The 24,570-nt window shown below is 23.0% G+C and overlaps 1 protein-coding gene across 1 annotated transcript; it reads right to left on the bottom strand.

Annotated features, from left to right (window-relative positions):
- Nucleotides 1–1,439: 1,439 nt before the first annotated feature.
- On the bottom strand, nucleotides 1,440–11,931 carry LOC145937428 (aminopeptidase N-like). Its single transcript, XM_083040447.1, has 10 exons — nucleotides 11,909–11,931; nucleotides 11,175–11,624; nucleotides 9,605–9,769; nucleotides 5,108–5,307; nucleotides 4,134–4,414; nucleotides 2,671–2,861; nucleotides 2,226–2,531; nucleotides 2,067–2,136; nucleotides 1,816–1,911; nucleotides 1,440–1,569 (listed from the first exon to the last, which is right to left on the bottom strand). Exons 1-10 carry the CDS (start codon nucleotides 11,926–11,928, stop codon nucleotides 1,471–1,473), a joined length of 1,878 nt encoding a protein of 625 aa, XP_082896573.1. The 5' UTR covers nucleotides 11,929–11,931; the 3' UTR covers nucleotides 1,440–1,470.
- Nucleotides 11,932–24,570: the final 12,639 nt, after the last annotated feature.

Genomic DNA, 24,570 nt, shown 5'->3' on the forward strand with positions numbered 1-24,570 from the left:
CTTTTATATCCTTTATCGTCACTAACTGTGGAAATATTTATCAAGACTATCACAATCATATTACTTTGAGAGACTTCTAGTAACTGACAGTACTAAATACATGACAATATAATATAATGTATATGTAATGTTATGTCAATAACGTCTAAGGTTATTAATAATTCAAAAACATCTTGTCGATGAAAGCTATCAGATATTATATAAATATATAATCAAATTGATGGGCGTCATTTGTAAATTTGCAGTTAATAAAGATTATTTTGAAATAGGTATATACATATATACATATATGCAAACAATAAAAAACTAACTTAATACTTGAATTTTTTCACATTAAGCATAAAATCTTAATTGTACTCAAAAATTATATAGTATTCAAAAATTATATATTTATGAGAATGCATTATAGAAATATTAAAGATTATTTTTGGTGACGGTTTGTCCTAGCATGGACACATTATTTGGGGGCCACATATCTAAGAATGCATTTTAGCTATTCATCATGATATAATATATATCATATTTACAGAACATAAATTACATAGATAAAAACTTTTTTGTTTTTGCAGATATAAAAGTATTGCTAACTAGAAAATGTAAAGATCTCTATGAAAAAATATTGTGTATTATACATATGTATGTATATATTAACACATTATTTATTTTTGTCCTAAACTTTACCGAGTTAACAAAAGAAAAAAAAGCGAGCGAGAGAAAGAGAGAGAGAAAGAGAGAGAGAGAGAGAGAGAGAGAGAGAGAGAGAGAGAGAGAGAGAGAATTGTGTTATGTGATTTATTGTAATTTAAAAAATGCTAATTAATACAAAATTTTAGATAATTACTAATATATAAGTACAAAATATTAATTATATTATATATATAACGTTAACTTATCACTAATGCCTATAGTTATATAAATATATACATATATACATTATTAAATATGTGTATATATATATATATATATATATATATATATATATATACAGGGTGTATCAGACCACCCGTCCACCCCTTTTATTTTGGAAACGGCTCAAAATTATGAAAAACGACGAAATACATGTTTGATTATTTTGAGAGACTACTCTTTTAAGGGGATTTTGATGATTGTCCCCCCAAGAGAGTGCCTCAGGGGGATATCTAACTCAAAAATTTTAAATAGAACCACCCATATTGTAGTATATCGTTTAAAAGGACATAAAAAAAGAAAATTTTTGGCGCAAACCGGAGGTTGATACGTTCACCCGTTCAGAAGTTAGTTCAACTACTTCATGTTTACAAAGAAATAAAAATACTTGAGGCATATAATCATAAAGTTTTCGTAAATGCAGAGGCATCGAATAGTAACACATCTAAATATACAATAATTAAAAATTAAAGCAATAAAAGAAATAGTATATATTATATAATAAAATTATTCTTATAAATTATGAATATGTCTACGAATTCAATTTCTCATTACATCCATCAATTAGAAATAAAATCTCTTAATGTACTTTGTCTGTTTTTTAATTTGATTCCAACGAATTACAATCTTACTTTTAATTTTATAAGATAATTCTTTTTTTATCTGAAACATATCGTTTTATTACATTAATCATAATATAATAATATAAATAATAATCTAATTTTTCATTATAAAAATCAAATATAAACAAAGATTTTGCAATGAAAACAATATACTATTCATATAATACACAAAACAAATATAAGAATAATAATCAGAGATTAAAAAGTTAGTACAATATGTGTTTCTTTTTCTTTTTCTCTTTATAATAATATTAAAATATAGTTATAATATAAGTATTAAATTTACCTTGTCTATTAAATCACTTTCAGATAATTCTTCTTTGTTATTTATTGTATCAGCTGATTTTGTTTCGCTAAACTTTTCAACGTATTCGTTTATTTGCTAAAATGGATTATTTTTTTAACATTATTAATAAATAACATTATTATAACATTTTGATAATTATTTTAAACATTACATAAAAATTATTAAAAATCATACTTTTATATCGCATTGTTATCACATTTTGGATATATATAAACATGTAAAATTTTTACCTGAGTTAGTTGATCTGTGGAATATATATTATTAATAATAATAATTAATGCTGCAGTCATATTAACATGTCTAAAAACAAAAAAAACAGATGTATATATACATATAATTACACATACTTAATTTTTGAACAAAATATTTATAAAAATATGTCACATTACTTTGGTTTTATGTCGTTAAAATTTTCTAATATGTACTTCAGTATAGTTTGACTCTTTGCATGCTTCGTAATAATATGTAAAAAACTGTTAACATGATTTTGATATTCCGATTTTATAATGTTCTGATTATTTCTTAAGTTTAAATAGTAAATGATGACGGAAGAATCTTCAGAGCAAGCCAAGAATTCTAAAAATTTAATATCAGATTTTTCTAATCCCATATTATACACTGAGTGCCAAGTGAAGTCTTCTTTGGTAGCTATCATCAAACCTTTACAATATGTCCATTCTTTCCACCATGGCAATCTAAAATATTTGAAAAAAAATAAATTTTCTTATTAAAGATTAGCATATAAATCTCTTGATCGAATTATGTAAACATTATAGGAGGTACAAGAAAATTTTAAAAAAATTAAAAAATATATAAATGTATAAAAATATTTACATTTGTGTTTCAGGATCTTTGAGATGTAGATTTAATTTATAGAAAGCTTCTTTTTTACAAGTGAAGTCATCGAGAATACATGCCCATTTTGTAGCTTCTTGTCGTAAACATATTCTAAGCTCGTCTGTGTCGTCAATTTCTTCATATTTGATTCTTTTAAGTACCATGTATAATATATTCCTTATTCTTGTCTAAAAATTATCAATTTTTTGTAATGTCTATGTTCTATTTTTGATTTTTGTTTCTTTTCAGAAAAAGAGAGAGAGAGAGAGAGAGAGAGAGAGAAATTTTATGTATAAATATTATAGAAATCCAAAAATTAAAAAATTTTTTTATTATTTTCCAATTACATCAAATTCTTAAAAATTTTCTTTTTCTTTGGAGCATACATACAGACGTATTCACTTTATGGACTCAAACGTTCTTCCGCACGTATAAATGCTCAAATATACATATACAATATACATGTATGTATATATATTTATATACATATATATACATATATAGATATATGTATATATAATATACATGTATATAATATATATAGAGATATATATATATATATATATATATATATATATATGCACTAGCGGATCCTGACGTCGATAATGGGGGGGGGGGGGGGTTTGCAAAATTATTTTATTTAATATTTTTGGGGGGTTTTCATGATTAGCTTGTATTCCAGGATCAACGACGTTGATAGCTCTTTAATGTTTGTTTTTCTTTATATTTTTTAAACAAATTCAGCAAAATTGTTTCTTTTAATTTGCAAGGGGGTTTTACCCCCCCCCCCCCCAAAAAAATCCGCCAGTGTGTGTGTGTGTGTATATATATATATATATATATTATATAGATATAAAAAATTTCTCGCCTAATTATTTTCATGCAACGAAATTATTTCATCATTTCGTCGTATGTCTGACTTAATCTATACTTAATTCCTTGAATGCGTAATAAGTATAATTTACAGTGTATCTTATACTTTTATATATATATATATATATATATAATATATATATAAAATATATATATAAAAAAAATATATATATATAAAAGTATAAGATATCTCCATTCAAGGAGTTAAGTGTAGATTAAGTCAGACATAGGATGAAATAATGAGATAATTTCGTTGCACGAAAATAATTAGGCGAAATTCTTTATATCTATATAATATATACAATATGTATGTATAAGATACATTGTAAATTATACTCATTACGCATTCAAGGAGTTAAGTATAGATTAAGTCAGACAATGATGAAATAATTTCGTTGCACGAAAATAATTAGGCGAAATTCTTTATATCTATATAATATATATATATATATATTTTTTGAAGAAATATAATTTTCTTCTACTATATTGTATACTAAATTTTATTGTTAATGAATATGTTTTTGTTAATGAGTGAATATACAAATATCTAAAATGTAATAATTTCATTGAAATTTGTTGATATTTACTTTTATAATTTCAATTTTTTCATCCTGCAGTAGAAAAACATTCGACATATATTCCAGAGCTTTAAACATAGGATACCATGCTATATAATCTTCTTCTTGATAAAGATATGACGTGAGATTCCAAAATATAGAGGAATCAAGTTGACATGCTACCATGAAATGAAATGCGTCATCGATAATTTGAGCGCGATTAAGAACATGAATTTTCGTGTAATTATCAGAGTTTAGATAATTTGAAATTTTTCGCCAATTCTCGTCATCGTAATTCACGCGATAATATCCTGTTGAACAATAAATAAATTTTATTAATTTTATTATTGTTTTGAATAATTTTATCACAAAATATTTTTAAATATCTGTACATATACTTTTATTTTACATAAAAAAATTAATTAAAGATATACGAATAATCGAAAGTATCACGAATAAAGTGCAAATATATGTATATATAAATGTATATAATAATAATTGTAAAAATGTCATCTTTATAATTAAAATAATACAAAAAATAAAACTGTGCAAGATATTGTTATATAAAACAGTATAAAACAGAATTAATTCTGGTTGTGCACATTATAAATATAGTATTCATATTATACTGTACAGTACAATTTCTATCGCATGTGTAACAAAAATATTTTGTGTTTCTTGCTCATATTATTATTTAAAATGTATAAATATGATTTATCTTTTTAATAACTTTGATTATTGTTAGAATATTTGTAAGATTTAATATAAATTTAATGTTTTACTATTATATAGAGAAGACAATATTTAACATAATTATATATATTAGCACTGAACATTACAGGCCACATTTTATAATAAACTATTATAATAATAATTATATATAATATATATCTAAGTTTTTATAAGATAATAAATAAATTAGATAAAAATATATAAAATAATGTAAAATATCAATTGTATAAAATAAATATGGAAAAGTACTAAGTCAATCAGTCAATATTTACCAATTTGTTGTATATTGAATATCATCCAACCATCCTCTTTAAGAGATAGTGAATTTAAATTCGACGATGTGTGTGCCCAAGTAAAAATTGAAACATGATTAAAATTAGGATTTTTTTGCGTAGTAAAAGTTATGGGTATGCAATAATTTTTTACTGTATCGAAATTTTGTATCGTTATATTTGTCTGACCCATAGGATCACTATAATTTCGTATTATTTTTATGACAGGATAATGCTTTTCCTCATGCCAAAAAAATATTGCCTGTTTTATTATATCCGGATTCTTTATTCCATCAGTCATCATAGGACACGTAAAATTGATGCGATGTTGTCGACTAGATTCACACATTAAATATATAATTATTAAAAATTTATATATATATGTTAAAATATTATAAAGAAATTAAATGAATATTAAGAAACACAATATAAAATTGCATCCTTGTTTATATACCTTATATTTATATTTCGATAATAAATAATATAACATAATTTTAAATAGAATTTAAAATGTAAATTGTCAAAATTATAATTTAATTAAATATAAAGAGAATTAGTGAGATACGAGAATAATTAATAAATATTTGGAACATATACATATATAAACATGTTCGAAACAATTCATAATTGTAAAGAAAATACAAAGAACATTTTAATGATAAGTAAAGATAAAATTTGATGTTAGCATAAAAAGAGACTTATTATAAGTTTTATGGCTGAAGCAAAAATAATAGTATGAAGTATTGCAAAGGAGTAATAGAAAGTTAAGAACAATGCGGATATATAGAAAAAAAGATAGGTAAAAATAGAGATCCTTTTTTTTAAATTATCTATTTTAAAAATTAAAAGAAAAGAAAAGATGATAAACTGTGGCAAAGAAAAGATTCGAGAAATGACAGAAAAAGAACAGAAAATCAATGAAGAGAAAAACAAATACAGAAAATCATCTAAGCAAAGTATTGAGAGAGTTGAAATAATTAAAATAAAAGATAACAAAACAGGGAAAAGAAAGAGATAAAATGGAAAATAAGGAAAATAGTACAAAAGATAAGAAACATCCGAAAGTAAAATAACATAAATAAAACACAAAACACAATTTAAAAGAATAAATAATGCAGAAATTATGAAAGATATGTAGATATGTCGAAATAAAAAAAGAATTTTAAAAAATATTACAAATTATTGAAAAATAAAAAAATATCAGAAGATAATTTTTAAAGATAAAAATATTAAACAAGATTAAAAATAATAAACAAAACAACAATGAATTTGAATAAAATAAAAAAGCGACAAAAGTAAAAAAGCAATTCTTTTCTACAAAAGCATTTTTTTTCAAAAATATGATAGTAAAAATAATAAACTTAAAAAAATCTAGTAATAGATTTAAACAATGACATAAATAAAACTAAAAAAAAATTATAAGAAATAATGACAAAAAAAGTAAAAAAATAAGAAACATTTTATGAAATCTTCTATTATTATTATACTTCATATATTTAAGTTGACATAATTGCAATTTTATCGTATTAAATGTATTACTCACGTATTCTTTGCATATAAGCCGATATTATTCCAAAATATCGTTTCGGAAATTACATGTTGCAACATGCGAAATATAATGGATGCTACAACAATTTACATCAAATGTATAATTGGATATACATATATTAAAAATATATACTATTACAACGTTTATTTGTAAACGTAATTGATTTAATAAAGAAAAATTTATTGTATATACATATACAGGATAGTAACCGTGTAACATTGAGATGTCTCTTTTCGCTGCGCGTTATACTCGCGTGTATCGACCTAGTTTTTAAATTAATTTCTCAATAATTTTTACGAAGATTGCAAAACATTAGAGGACCATTCGTTTAACCCGCTCTACTTATACACCTGCGATTATTATCGGATATTCTATATATATATTTTTAAATACATATTTATATATTAATTATACATACATATATATACATATAATTATTTATATGTTTATTATATACAGGGTGTTCCAAAAATATCAAAATTCCTTAATATTTCGGAAAATACTTATTTTCGAAGAAAATGTTTTAGACAAAAATTGTAGGGCTTTAAGTGGCGCATTACATAGCAATATTATTATGACTTTAAAGAGTGTTGCCAAGGTTACGTAAAGGTCACCTTCAATTTCTTAAATAGAATCCCTCATTTTTTATTGCATATGTAGTGTAGCTTACCTCTCGTGAGCTTTTCAAAACACTATAATCAAGTATTTTTTCATTAAGTACTTTATGAGACTTGAAGTTTACAGTATTTTGACATAAAATACAAAATATCGTATGAAACATTCAGTTTTCGGTAATCTTATCTTAATACTTTGTAAAGAAAACACATGGTTATTTTCAAGAGAACATATGTAGCTGTTAGTTACAAATTACATACTTTTTTCTAAAAGCAACTATGTATCACTAGATATTTTGTATTTTATGTCAAAAACTGTAAACTTCAAGTCTCATAACACAAAAAGTACCCAATGAAAAATTACTTTATTATAATGTTTTGAAAAGCTCTCGAAGTAAGCTACACGAATATGCAATAAAACATGGGGGATTCCATTTAAGAAATTAAAGGCCACCTTCAAGTGACATTAACAACACTCTTCAAAATCATAATAATATTGCTATGTGCCACTTAAAGCCCTACAACTTTTGTTTGAAACATTTTTTTCGAAAATGCAATTTTTCCGAAATATATATATACATATATGTATTTAAAAAAATATATATTGTATATACAGGGTATCATGTTAATCGATTACCCCCCCAAACTTTTTTATTTTTGATTGTAACAACAAAATGTTTCAAACAAAAATTGTTTGATTTGAAAGGTAACAAAAGATTGCGCTACTGATTTTTTTCTAAAAGGCGCTTTTTAAATCATTAAAAGGTCATTTATGTTTTTTTAAATAAAATTATTTTATTTTTTTTATGTAAATAATCAATTCTTCACAATTCCTCATAAAAGTATATAAATTGCAACTAGCAGCTACATACTTTTTTTTACAAACAACTATGTGTTTTTTTTATACCAATTAATTTCTCATTATTTTATACATAAAAGTATTGAACTAAGATCATCGAAAAATAAATATTTTACAAGATATATTTTATAGTTTATGTAAAATTATGTCAAATTTAAGTAAAAAATATTTCGTAAATTATTCATTTTTTGGTCATCTTACCCATACAATTTTTTATGCCAAAAATTGTGAGAAATCGATTTATACTAAAGAAATATGATGTTTTCACTTAAAAAAATATAAATAACCTTTAAATGATCTTGAAAAGCGCCTTTCAGTAATACCATATTCTGTCCCACTTTAAATTAAACTTTTGTTTGAAACATTTTGTTTTACAATGAAAAATAAAAAGATATTAGGAGGTTATTGATTAAAATGGATGAAATGGATGAATTTAAATTATAATTAAAAAATATTTTTACATAAACGTATTATATATATTTTTATAGAATTACTATAAAATTATTATAAAATTACTATAAAATTACTTTTATAAAATTAATATTTAATTAAAATCTAGATAAAAAATTATTTATACTTGACTCTTTTTTAAAATATCTTTTATATATATTATATAACATTTATAATTAAAATTTTCCGCGGATAATTTTATTAAAATTTATATTGCTATACCTCTAATGGAATAGAAAATTTCCGAAGAACTGTTAACATGTGATATAATAAGCCTCATATGATAATCATCATCCAAATGAAGAGAGTTATGTTGAATTTGAACAACAAATAAATTTTTTATTCGATCATCTGGAAAAAGCTATAGAAAATATTGTTAATACATATATTAATATAAACCCGCTCTGAAAATGCTTGCATTAGCAAAATTCGCGAATAAATATCACTAGTGTTACTCCTATGTTAAAAAGAAGTTTCTCTCATCTTGAAAACCATTCAAAAAAATATAATACAAAAATCTAAAATTATGTATTTTTATATAACTAACAAATATTACATATTGTTTAAATTATTGATATTATATTATATTACAAAGTTCTTTTTATCAAATTAATTTAAACATAAATGTCATACGTGTTAATTTATTGTTAATCTATTTTATTTTATATTTTATAAAAATTTGAGAGTATATTCAACAAAATGAGTGTGGTCTTAAAAAATTAGAAAAAAGTTCACATTTTACAATGTAACAATATGTACGGTAGAAATATTTTTAAAAAGTATTTTGTAAAAAACTGTTTTTCTATATATATAATGCTAAAAATATATTTAAAAAATAATTTATAAGACAAAACGTTTACAAAAGGTTTATGCATTTTCTAAATAAAGCTCGATATACGAAAATTCTATAATATATAATATATATATATATGAATATAAATGCTTAAGTATTATATTATTTGCGAGAGAGTGGGAGCGAGATAGCTTTAAAAATATTTTGGAATAAAACCTTATTAACAGCATACATTCCAAGAAATGTAGTAAGACCTTCGTACAACCAAAAATCTGACCAAAACGGATTCATTAAATTAGAAAACCATTCCTGTATCACTTTGCGTCCTACTAATTGAGCTACTTCGATTTTGCGAGCAACAGGATCTAACATTTTATCGTACATGATATCTGTTTCTCTGAAAAATGTATTTAAATAATGTTTATTTATATAAAAAATATTTATTGTACGCGTTTAAAGATTTTATATATAAAGACAGAAGAAGTAATAATTGTTTTTATATTATATAATATACATATATATATTATATATGTTAATAATTCATTATTTTATTCAAGATCCGTAAACAAATCACTTGGTATTATTATATAATTCAGCATTTGCATTTAATAAATATAAAAAAATTCAATAATTCAATAATCTGCATCAAAAATCCATCAAGAGTCACATATCTCTAAATAATTTATAATTTTATGTAACATTATAACTATTTCATCATACTTTAATTTTATTTTCCGTATAAGCTTATATATGTGTATAATATATTGAAGATAATACACACGCACACACACGTTACATAAAAGATTTTAGTAATACTTTTTAAAAGTGCTTCGTAAACTTTTAAATATACAAAAAAGTTTCTATCCCTAACAATTATTTAAATAATATTAAATAATACTATCTCTATCAATTATTTTAAGAAAATGGCATATATGGTTGAAATTAAAGAAAGAAAAGTCCGGTATATTCTGATTTTTGCATTCTATTAGGTAAATGTAAAAGAAATAAATAAAATTTGTAATAAAATGAAAAAAATTAAGGTATCAAATTAAATAAAATTTATACAACAAAAGTCAAGAAATTAAATTTGAATAATTGTAATATTAAAATAAAAATTTGTTAAATATTGTTAATGTTTGCTCTGATATATAAAAATTGAAATATTTTTCTATTATGAGATACTAATAACACAATAGAAACATGTTATTCTATAAATTCTATAAATAATTATATAAATCTTTAAATAATGTATATTCTAATACATTGTACATATACATACGTTGTACATACATACATTTTTAGCGACATTTATTATAGCTAATATACAGATCAACAAAATTATCAAATGGATAATTTTATGCCGAAATTTTGCATAACTTCAAATAATCATAATTCTGTCAAAAATTGTCGTATTTAAAAATTTTTTTCACTGTCAAGCTTAAAGTTTGTAAAGTAAGTCTGTAAATTCTTAAAAAGCATTCGTCAGATTTTGAATTTACTTATCTTCTCCTCAATTTCGGCGGAGTTATGATAATTTGAAGTTTTGACATAAAATTACCAATGCGATAATGTTGACCAATGTATACATGTAGGTACATGTATACGTATGTATTACGACGGTAAACTTTAACTTTTTGTGAATAATAAGAATAAACTTGATTCTTACTAAAATTGTTTGTTTTCACAATTTTTTATGCTTTCAAAGGTTCACAGAAACAAAAGATATAAATGGTTTTAAATTTTATAATATTGCATATCAATATAATTTTATTTTTACTGTTATTTTAAGCACACATACTCACCTATAAAGAACAAGTCCTAAAACCGCGATGCCTTTGTCTGGGAAATTTGGAATTGCAACATGAACCACTTTCGAAATATTGTTCGAAAGTTTCCATTTGTTTTTTAAACACAATGTGACATTATCAGCTACTTTGAAAGCAAATAGCATGTTGAATCCAGTAAATGTTCTGCACCACATTGTGATGGTTCCATTATAATCAAGGCGGAATAAATTATTATACACAATCACAATTGTAAGATGACGCGACATTACAGGGGTGGTATCGAAGTGTGTCCACAACATATCCTGATCAATTATTTCCGTATTTCGCACTGGCATATTTGACAAAACTATGTATTCACGATCATGCCCTATAGAAATGTTAAAAGTCGCTTCTAAATCTGGTTGACCCCAACATGGAAACAATCGCCGGGCGCCAATTGTCTGGAAATGCGTAGCAGCTATCCAACTACCATTTCAAAGAACATAAATTAACGAAACCTTTTTGGCAGGCATAAAAATATTGGGATTTAAAAACGTATAAACGTTATATGTGTTAATAGATATTATTTTGTCAGTATGTTACATATTATTATAATAATAAAGATATAAATTATTCGTTTTTATGTTTAAATTCTGTGATATATAATAACATTTTTGTGGCATTTAATACATAAATAATATAATAATTACAATGTCTTTTGTAATTGCACATTGTACTATTTTCAATACACACACTTATTATTTACTTACAATGTATTTTGTGTATTCATTTTGAAAATTCTGAAGCCTCCATCATCAGTAGTACCAGTGTATTTTATATATAGAGTATAATTTTTTGGTGATAACTCATCTATAAAGTAAATCTTAAGAATGTGTGTTGTAGTACTATATGTCAGTTTATAATCTATATCTTTATCATTCGCATCATATTTTTCCAAACTTGGAAATAAAACTATATTTTCAATACATAATTTTTCTGAATATAAATATATGTATTGCGTTTTATTAAGAATGTTTATGCTGATATTGCATTCGCCATAGAAAACAGTTCCTTCAATACATGGTATAAGTTTGATATCGTAATGCATTGGTTTTGTATAATTTGATTGTTGATAGAATAACTCATTTAAAGAAGCCGTCGCAGCGGTAAATATTAATCCGCTACTTAATAATAGTTTTAGAAACATCATATTAGAGAGAGAATATTTACTTTAGATATCTGTAAAACACACTCTCTAGACAAGAGACAAATAGAGAAATTAAATGTAGCTTAGATGGCTGTTTTATATCATTGTACATAAACAAGAAAATAAATACAAAATCAAGATATATTGAAATTATTTTTAATATGAAAAGATCTATGATCGCTAGTTAAAATAATTTGCAACCAGAAACATAATATTCATTTCGCTCGAATTTCTTTAAAATGGTCACAAATTTATTAATATTTTTTAAAATAAATCTGTATATGTATATAAATATTTTTCTATGCTTCACATATTGTACTTGACAGCAACATACAGTTTTCTGACAACGCATTGCATGTTTTCTTTAAATAATTATGCTCATTGTAAAAAGTTAGTTATTATATTATACATTTAAAATCTAAAAAATTTATAGAATATGTAAAGTTAGTTTTCTAGAGCATTTATTTTTATAAACACAATAATCATTATACACAATAGTCTACATACATATACATACATATGTTTGCGTGCGAGAGAGCGCACATATTTATTATCATTTTACTTTGAAGGTCTATGTGTTATTTCCTTTTTTAAATTGTGTATACATATACTAAACGAACAAATACCGAAAATAAAGCCAAAATAAAAGCAAATTTTAAATTGTATCAATTATAAAACTGATACATAACTACTGAACATAATATATGTATAAATCATGTCTTTCAAATGTATCGGAATATATCAAAATAGATGCGCCAATAATTGCTTCGAATCTATAATATTACGGATTCCTTCATTCGATCGACAATTAAAATGTTCTATCATACTCCATAATTGATAATTAATAATTATTGTAATTTTTAATTACAACAATTTAACTTCTGATAGCTTTATTTTTATATTAAGTTTGAAATAATCTTCATCAATATTTACTTTATCAAATTTTTCTATAATTGAGATAATACTTTTTACATGTTCTCACTATCAAACATGTAACATTATATATTAATTGTAAATTAATCATTAATTTTAATTTAACTTACCCTATATTTTGGAATAGTATATGTTAATTACAAAAACTATATTAATAAAAAGTATAACTTAATAAAAATTACCTGCAGAAAATTAATGCTTTAGCAATATGTAATACAGGAAGAATATAATATTCACACACACTTTATTACAATCATTACATATACCATTTCGAAAGATCATGAAAGACTGACGATTCTCTACGTGTCATCATGATAAATATAATGTTGTATAGGATCACCTAACTTCTGAAGTCGTTATATGTATACATATATATATATATATATATATGTTTGTGTGTGTGTCGCGCATTTGTGTGTAACAAATGTCTTAATTAAACACATTCAAATTTCGGCCAATAATTAAATAAATATGTATGCTTTATTTATAAATTTATATCAACTTATTTAAAAAAAACATGAAAGCAGTCTTTCTTTGCTCTTTGTTTCTAATAGTAATAATTAAGGCTCCTGGCTCCTTTCCGACCATGTCGAAATCGTGACGTCAGAGGCGAGAAAACACACGCTAAAATTTCTTAGATGCCATTTCGAAATAAAAAAATATTTCGACAAAACAGCACTTCAGATGGCTTTAGCACACTCTTAAAAAACCCCGAAAACTATCCTTTCCCCTTTATAATCAATCAACAGCTGTAAAATGTAATATTATGAAGCCCAGTCCGTCTGATGGTCTTTGCACAGGCGCAGTCATTCCGCATGTCAAAGTCTGATATCTCGATCATTTTACAGATGTTGATTGATTATAAAGGGAAAAGGATAGTTTTCGGGGGTTTTTAAGAGTGTGCTAAAGCCATCTGAAGTGCTGTTTAATCGAAATATCTTTTCATTAAAAAATGGCATCTAAGAATTTTCAGCGTGTGCTTTCTCGCCTCTGACGTCACAATCCAATATGGCCGCGGTGAGCACCCAGGAGCCTTAATGAAACAAAATGTAAACTGCATTTTTTTAAACACTAAAATTTTTACAATTTGCAGATAAAAGCAAGTATCGTAATTCTTGAGTAATCAGTGTGTACTACATCTAAGCACATATCTTATGTATATTTAACATATGTATAAATTTAATGAAATTATTAAAAAACATGCGTAATATTTCCAAACAAATTCTTATTAAAACAATTAAACAAAAGTTTTAGTTAAAAATATTTAGAGAAAGAGATAATTCCACATTCAGAGTATAACAAAAATTTGGGCGGTTACATTAGGAGCATTCTATCTTTCAAAATGAATAAAAATTTCATATAAACATATGTTCAAAAATGATTTTTTAATTGGCCTCTTTGTCCAGTTAAGACCAGATACTGTTTACAATTTTTTACAATTTTTGGAAAACGAGTTGCCTCCATTTTGCTTGAGAATTCAATCATTTTGAGATATGAGAATTATTTTATACTGTTTTGTATTGTTCAAAATAAAACAATATGTTTTAAAAATAAAATAATGTTTTATATTGATTTTTAAGTTTCAATCCAAATATGATCATAACATGAAAACGAGGCATTTTTGAACAAATGTTATATATGTATATCATTTCGCTAAGTAAAATACGCTTCTGAAATAGCGGCGCACATTACTGTTACATCTGATTCTCTTAAACTCTGTTTAGATTGTATAAGAAATTGTGACTTAAGAATACTATAAATATGTGTGATAAATTACTTATGCGTTTTATTGTTAGATGTTGACAAATATTGTTTTAATTTACGGTTTGCTTCTTTTTGGCAATGAATGTTATCGAAAAAACATGCCCATTTTGCAGCCTCCTGTCTTAAACATTTTGTAAGATCATGTTCGTTACTCAAAGATTCTTCTTCGTATTTAAGTTTTTCAAGCAACACATTTAAAATTTCCCGCATTTTTTTCTATAAATCGTTAAATGATAAAATTTATACTGGTTTTTATAATTATTAATTTATTATTATAGTATATTTTTAAATTATTAACTCTTATAAATTATTATGGAAATAGACTGGTCATATACAAAATGTCTTAATTTAAATACTGCATTGCTATTTTTTGAGAACCGAAGCTTCCATCGAAAATTGTTTCATGCAAAAGTTATAGAATTTCAAGGGAGACGCGTGTATCTTGTCATAAACATAATCTTATTCTAGGTAGAAGTATTTTTGAAATTTCAAATAGTCATTCTTTGTTAAACGGAACTATCATACTTTTCTTACATAAATCGATTCCTCGTAATATTTGGCGTAAAAAATTGTTCGAGTTAAATAGTCGAAAAATGAATGGTTTATGAGATATTTTAGTCCTGTTCTGACACATATTACCAAAAAATTGTGTAATATCTTGCAATATACTCATCTTTCGATAATCTTATCTCAATAATTTTCTGAATAAAATAATGATTTAAATCAATTGGAATAAAACATATCATTATTTTTAAAAAAATATGCAGTTGCACATTGTAAATTGCAAATTCTTTTTTCTTAATCACAGGGGTATGTTTTTCTTGCACCAATCGGTTTGTCTACATAATTTTATGCAGAAATTTATTAAGATAAGATAATAATTACCGGAAAATAAATACATTCCAAGATATTTCATACTTTATGTCAAAATAGAACATTAATTACACGTTTAAATAAATAATAATAACATTAAAATCTCAAAAATGTCACCATCTGAGAGACCATATTTACGACATAAAAAATATTTTAATTGCTTGCTTATTATGGCGATATGAATTTTTTAGTCTTTTATTTTAAAATCTATTTTGATTATTTACTCTTACACACACGCTCTAATGAGCAAAACTAAAGATTTATAACTGAGAAAATTGGTATGTTAATATAACATTGCTTTAAGAAATTAATACAAAATATGCCATTATATAGATTCAGCAAATGACATAAATTTTGTAATGACAATAAAGCGTCACGATAATTAAAAAATAAAATTTTAAATAATAAATGGTAAACAAATGAAAAAAGATCTTAGATCTCATTTAATTACATTATATAGATATTCAGATAGGACAAATATTTTAAAATGAATAATTTCATAATGAATTAGGTGCCAAATTCTTAATGAAAATGCATTTAGTGTATTTCAAACAAGTAACTAAAATTAATTAAATACTCTTACATCTCATTTAATTATATTATATATATATTCAGAGTGGACCAATATTTTAAAATAAATAAATTTCATAATAAAGCTGGTGCCAATTCTTAATGAGAATGCATTCAGTGTTTTTCAAACTCGTAATTAAGATGATTGAAATAATCTTAGATCTCATTTATATAAATTATATAAATATTCAGATAAGACCAAAATTTTAAAATGAATTAATTACATAATGAAGCTAATGCCAAATCCTTAATGAGAATGCATTCAGTGCCTTTCAAACAAATAATTAAAAGGATAAAACTTATCACACACCTAATTTAATTAAATTATATAAATATTTAAATGGAACCAATATCGTAAAAATGAATATATTACATAATGAAGCACGAGTCATATTCTTGATGAAAATGCATTCAATGTCTTTCAAATAAGTAATTAAAATGATTAAACTTATCATACATCTAATTAAATTAAATTATATAAATATTTTAATGGAATCAATATAATAAAAATGAAATTATTACATAATGAAGCAAGAGTTAAATTCGCAAAGGAAATGCATTCAATGTCTTTCAAATAAGTAATTAGAATGATTAAACTTATCACACATTTAATTCAATTAAATGTGCAAAATTATATAAATATTTAAATGGGACCAATATCGTAAAAATGAAATTATTACATAATGAAGCAAGAGTCAAATTCTAGATGAAAATGCATTCAATATCCTCCAAATAAGTAAATAAAATAATTAAACTTATCACACATCTAATTTTAATTAGATTAAATAAATATTTAAATGGGACCAATATCGTAAAAATGAAATTATATCATAATGAAGCAAGAGTCAAATTCTATATGAAATTGCATTCAATGTCCTCCAAATAAGTAATTAAAATAATTAAACTTATCACACATCCAATTTAATTAAATTATATAAATATTTAAATGGGACCAATATCGTAAAATTGGAATTATTTCATAATGAAGCAAGAGTCAAAATCTTGATGAAAATGCATTCAATGTCTTTCAAATAAGTAATTAAAATGATTAAATTATCACACATTTAACTCAATTAAATGTGTTAAATTATATAAATATTTATATGGGACCAATATCGTAAAAATGAATTTATTACATAATGAAGCACGAGTCAAATTCTATATGAAAATGCATTCAATCTCCTCCAAATAAGTAATTAATATGATTAAACTTATCACATATTTCATTTAATTAAATTATATAAATATTTATATGAGACCAATATCGTTAAAATGAATTTATTACATAATGAAGCACGAGTCAAATTCTATATGAAAATGCATTCAATCTCCTCCAAATAAGTAATTAAAATAATTAAACTTATCACACATCCAACTTAATTAAATTATATAAATATTTAAATGGGACCAATATCGTTAAAATGAAATTATTACATAAGCAAGCAAGAGTCAAATTCTACATGAAAATGCATTCAATATCCTCCAAATAAGTAATTACAATAATTAAACTTATCACGCATCTAATTTAATTAAATTATATAAATATTTAAATGGAACCAATATCGTAAAAATGAATGTATTACATAATAAAGCTCGCGTCAAATTCTATATGAAAATGCATTCAATGTCTTTCAAATAAGTAATTAAAATGATTAAATTATCACACATTTAATTAAATTAAATGTGTTAAATTATATAAATATTTATATGGGACCAATATCGTAAAAATGAAATAATTACATAATGAAGTAAGAGTCAAATTCTTGATGAAAATGCATAGAATGTCTTTCAAATAAGTAATTAAAATGATTAAACTTATCACACATCTGATTTAATTTAATTATATAAATATTTAAATGGAACCAATATCGTAAAATTGAAATTATTGCATAATGAAGCAAAAGTCAAATTCTTGATGAAAATGCATTCAATGTCTTTCAAATAAGTAATTAAAATGATTAAACTTATCACATATTTCATTTAATTAAATTATATAAATATTTTAACGGGACCAATATCGTAAAATTGGAATTATTTCATAATGAAGCAAGAGTCAAAATCTTGATGAAAATGCATTCAATGTCTTTCAAATAAATAATTAAAATGATTAAATTATCACACATTTAATTCAATTAAATGTGTTAAATTATATAAATATTTATATGGGACCAATATCGTAAAAATGAATTTATTACATAATGAAGCACGAGTCAAATTCTATATGAAAATGCATTCAATCTCCTCCAAATAAGTAATTAAAATAATTAAACTTATCACACATCCAATTTAATTAAATTATATAAATATTTAAATGAGACCAATATCGTAAAAATGAAATTATATCATTATGAAGCAAGAGTCAAATTCTATATGAAAATGCGTTCAATGTCCTCCAAATAAGTAATTAAAATAATTAAACTTATAACACATCTAATTTAATTAAATTATATAAATATTTAAATGGGACCAATATCGTAAAATTTGAATTATTTCATAATGAAGCACGAGTCAAATTCTATATGAAAATGCATTCAATGTCCTCCAAATAAGTATTTAAAATAATTAAACTTATCACACATCTAATTTAATTAAATTATATAAATATTTAAATGAGACCAATATCGTAAAAATGAAATTATTACATAATGAAGCAAGATTAAAATACTTGATGAAATTGCATTCAATGTCTTTCAAATAAGTAATTAGAATGATTAAACTTATAACACATTTAAATTAATTAAATGTGTAAAATTATATAAATATTTAAATGGGACCAACATCGTAAAAATAAAATTAATACATAAGCAAGCACGAGTCAAATTCTTGATGAAAATGCATTCAATGTCTTTCAAATAAGTAATTAAAATGATTAAACTTATCACACATCCAATTTAATTAAATTATATAAATATTTAAAAGGGACCAATATCATAAAATTGAAATTATTGCATAATGAAGCAAGAGTCAAATTCTTGATGAAAATGCATTCAAATAAGTAATTTCAAATAAGTCTTTCAAATAAGTAATTAAAATGATTAAATTATCACACATTTAATTCAATTAAATGTGTTAAATTATATAAATATTTATATGGGACCAATATCGTAAAAATAAATTTATTACATAATGAAGCACGAGTCAAATTCTATATGAAAATGCATTCAATCTCCTCCAAATAAGTAATTAAAATAATTAAACTTATCACACATCTAATTTAATTAAATTATATAAATATTTATATGAGACCAATATCGTTAAAATGAATTTATTACATAATGAAGCACGAGTCAAATTCTATATGAAAATGCATTCAATCTCCTCCAAATAAGTAATTAAAATAATTAAACTTATCACACATCCAACTTAATTAAATTATATAAATATTTAAATGGGACCAATATCGTTAAAATGAAATTATTACATAAGCAAGCAAGAGTCAAATTCTACATGAAAATGCATTCAATATCCTCCAAATAAGTAATTACAATAATTAAACTTATCACGCATTTAATTTAATTAAATTATATAAATATTTAAATGGAACCAATATCGTAAAAATGAATGTATTACATAATAAAGCTCGCGTCAAATTCTATATGAAAATGCATTCAATGTCTTTCAAATAAGTAATTAAAATGATTAAATTATCACACATTTAATTAAATTAAATGTGTTAAATTATATAAATATTTATATGGGACCAATATCGTAAAAATGAAATAATTACGTAATGAAGTAAGAGTCAAATTCTTGATGAAAATGCATAGAATGTCTTTCAAATAAGTAATTAAAATGATTAAACTTATCACACATCTGATTTAATTTAATTATATAAATATTTAAATGGAACCAATATCGTAAAATTGAAATTATTGCATAATGAAGCAAAAGTCAAATTCTTGATGAAAATGCATTCAATGTCTTTCAAATAAGTAATTAAAATGATTAAACTTATCACATATTTCATTTAATTAAATTATATAAATATTTTAACGGGACCAATATCGTAAAATTGGAATTATTTCATAATGAAGCAAGAGTCAAAATCTTGATGAAAATGCATTCAATGTCTTTCAAATAAATAATTAAAATGATTAAATTATCACACATTTAATTCAATTAAATGTGTTAAATTATATAAATATTTATATGGGACCAATATCGTAAAAATGAATTTATTACATAATGAAGCACGAGTCAAATTCTATATGAAAATGCATTCAATCTCCTCCAAATAAGTAATTAAAATAATTAAACTTATCACACATCCAATTTAATTAAATTATATAAATATTTAAATGAGACCAATATCGTAAAAATGAAATTATATCATTATGAAGCAAGAGTCAAATTCTATATGAAAATGCGTTCAATGTCCTCCAAATAAGTAATTAAAATAATTAAACTTATAACACATCTAATTTAATTAAATTATATAAATATTTAAATGGGACCAATATCGTAAAATTTGAATTATTTCATAATGAAGCACGAGTCAAATTCTATATGAAAATGCATTCAATGTCCTCCAAATAAGTATTTAAAATAATTAAACTTATCACACATCTAATTTAATTAAATTATATAAATATTTAAATGAGACCAATATCGTAAAAATGAAATTATTACATAATGAAGCAAGATTAAAATACTTGATGAAATTGCATTCAATGTCTTTCAAATAAGTAATTAGAATGATTAAACTTATAACACATTTAAATTAATTAAATGTGTAAAATTATATAAATATTTAAATGGGACCAACATCGTAAAAATAAAATTAATACATAAGCAAGCACGAGTCAAATTCTTGATGAAAATGCATTCAATGTCTTTCAAATAAGTAATTAAAATGATTAAACTTATCACACATCCAATTTAATTAAATTATATAAATATTTAAAAGGGACCAATATCATAAAATTGAAATTATTGCATAATGAAGCAAGAGTCAAATTCTTGATGAAAATGCATTCAAATAAGTAATTTCAAATAAGTCTTTCAAATAAGTAATTAAAATGATTAAATTATCACACATTTAATTCAATTAAATGTGTTAAATTATATAAATATTTATATGGGACCAATATCGTAAAAATAAATTTATTACATAATGAAGCACGAGTCAAATTCTATATGAAAATGCATTCAATCTCCTCCAAATAAGTAATTAAAATAATTAAACTTATCACACATCTAATTTAATTAAATTATATAAATATTTATATGAGACCAATATCGTTAAAATGAATTTATTACATAATGAAGCACGAGTCAAATTCTATATGAAAATGCATTCAATCTCCTCCAAATAAGTAATTAAAATAATTAAACTTATCACACATCCAACTTAATTAAATTATATAAATATTTAAATGGGACCAATATCGTTAAAATGAAATTATTACATAAGCAAGCAAGAGTCAAATTCTACATGAAAATGCATTCAATATCCTCCAAATAAGTAATTACAATAATTAAACTTATCACGCATTTAATTTAATTAAATTATATAAATATTTAAATGGAACCAATATCGTAAAAATGAATGTATTACATAATAAAGCTCGCGTCAAATTCTATATGAAAATGCATTCAATGTCTTTCAAATAAGTAATTAAAATGATTAAATTATCACACATTTAATTAAATTAAATGTGTTAAATTATATAAATATTTATATGGGACCAATATCGTAAAAATGAAATAATTACGTAATGAAGTAAGAGTCAAATTCTTGATGAAAATGCATAGAATGTCTTTCAAATAAGTAATTAAAATGATTAAACTTATCACACATCTGATTTAATTTAATTATATAAATATTTAAATGGAACCAATATCGTAAAATTGAAATTATTGCATAATGAAGCAAAAGTCAAATTCTTGATGAAAATGCATTCAATGTCTTTCAAATAAATAATTAAAATGATTAAACTTATCACATATTTCATTTAATTAAATTATATAAATATTTTAACGGGACCAATATCGTAAAATTGGAATTATTTCATAATGAAGCAAGAGTCAAAATCTTGATGAAAATGCATTCAATGTCTTTCAAATAAATAATTAAAATGATTAAATTATCACACATTTAATTCAATTAAATGTGTTAAATTATATAAATATTTATATGGGACCAATATCGTAAAAATGAATTTATTACATAATGAAGCACGAGTCAAATTCTATATGAAAATGCATTCAATCTCCTCCAAATAAGTAATTAAAATAATTAAACTTATCACACATCCAATTTAATTAAATTATATAAATATTTAAATGAGACCAATATCGTAAAAATGAAATTATATCATTATGAAGCAAGAGTCAAATTCTATATGAAAATGCGTTCAATGTCCTCCAAATAAGTAATTAAAATAATTAAACTTATAACACATCTAATTTAATTAAATTATATAAATATTTAAATGGGACCAATATCGTAAAATTTGAATTATTTCATAATGAAGCACGAGTCAAATTCTATATGAAAATGCATTCAATGTCCTCCAAATAAGTATTTAAAATAATTAAACTTATCACACATCTAATTTAATTAAATTATATAAATATTTAAATGAGACCAATATCGTAAAAATGAAATTATTACATAATGAAGCAAGATTAAAATACTTGATGAAATTGCATTCAATGTCTTTCAAATAAGTAATTAGAATGATTAAACTTATAACACATTTAAATTAATTAAATGTGTAAAATTATATAAATATTTAAATGGGACCAACATCGTAAAAATAAAATTAATACATAAGCAAGCACGAGTCAAATTCTTGATGAAAATGCATTCAATGTCTTTCAAATAAGTAATTAAAATGATTAAACTTATCACACATCCAATTTAATTAAATTATATAAATATTTAAAAGGGACCAATATCATAAAATTGAAATTATTGCATAATGAAGCAAGAGTCAAATTCTTGATGAAAATGCATTCAAATAAGTAATTTCAAATAAGTCTTTCAAATAAGTAATTAAAATGATTAAATTATCACACATTTAATTCAATTAAATGTGTTAAATTATATAAATATTTATATGGGACCAATATCGTAAAAATAAATTTATTACATAATGAAGCACGAGTCAAATTCTATATGAAAATGCATTCAATCTCCTCCAAATAAGTAATTAAAATAATTAAACTTATCACACATCTAATTTAATTAAATTATATAAATATTTATATGAGACCAATATCGTTAAAATGAATTTATTACATAATGAAGCACGAGTCAAATTCTATATGAAAATGCATTCAATCTCCTCCAAATAAGTAATTAAAATAATTAAACTTATCACACATCCAACTTAATTAAATTATATAAATATTTAAATGGGACCAATATCGTTAAAATGAAATTATTACATAAGCAAGCAAGAGTCAAATTCTACATGAAAATGCATTCAATATCCTCCAAATAAGTAATTACAATAATTAAACTTATCACGCATTTAATTTAATTAAATTATATAAATATTTAAATGGAACCAATATCGTAAAAATGAATGTATTACATAATAAAGCTCGCGTCAAATTCTATATGAAAATGCATTCAATGTCTTTCAAATAAGTAATTAAAATGATTAAATTATCACACATTTAATTAAATTAAATGTGTTAAATTATATAAATATTTATATGGGACCAATATCGTAAAAATGAAATAATTACGTAATGAAGTAAGAGTCAAATTCTTGATGAAAATGCATAGAATGTCTTTCAAATAAGTAATTAAAATGATTAAACTTATCACACATCTGATTTAATTTAATTATATAAATATTTAAATGGAACCAATATCGTAAAATTGAAATTATTGCATAATGAAGCAAAAGTCAAATTCTTGATGAAAATGCATTCAATGTCTTTCAAATAAATAATTAAAATGATTAAACTTATCACATATTTCATTTAATTAAATTATATAAATATTTTAACGGGACCAATATCGTAAAATTGGAATTATTTCATAATGAAGCAAGAGTCAAAATCTTGATGAAAATGCATTCAATGTCTTTCAAATAAATAATTAAAATGATTAAATTATCACACATT

The sequence above is a fragment of the Prenolepis imparis genome, unplaced genomic scaffold, assembly GCF_030444845.1.
Source record: "Prenolepis imparis isolate NDT839.2.m4 unplaced genomic scaffold, iyPreImpa1.0 SCAF_6, whole genome shotgun sequence".
Lineage (NCBI taxonomy): Eukaryota > Metazoa > Arthropoda > Insecta > Hymenoptera > Formicidae > Prenolepis > Prenolepis imparis.

Bases quoted from the DNA above. Each gene is read 5' to 3' on its own strand.
- LOC145937428 (XM_083040447.1), bottom strand. From the start codon at position 11,928: ATGAATACACAAAATACATT. The intron at 5,308-9,604 runs GTATGCTGTTAA...ACGAAATTATAG, and splicing joins CTTACTACATTTCTTGGAAT to TGATCCTATGGGTCAGACAA. The intron at 4,415-5,107 runs GTAAATATTGAC...ATTGTTCAACAG, and splicing joins ATTCAATATACAACAAATTG to GATATTATCGCGTGAATTAC.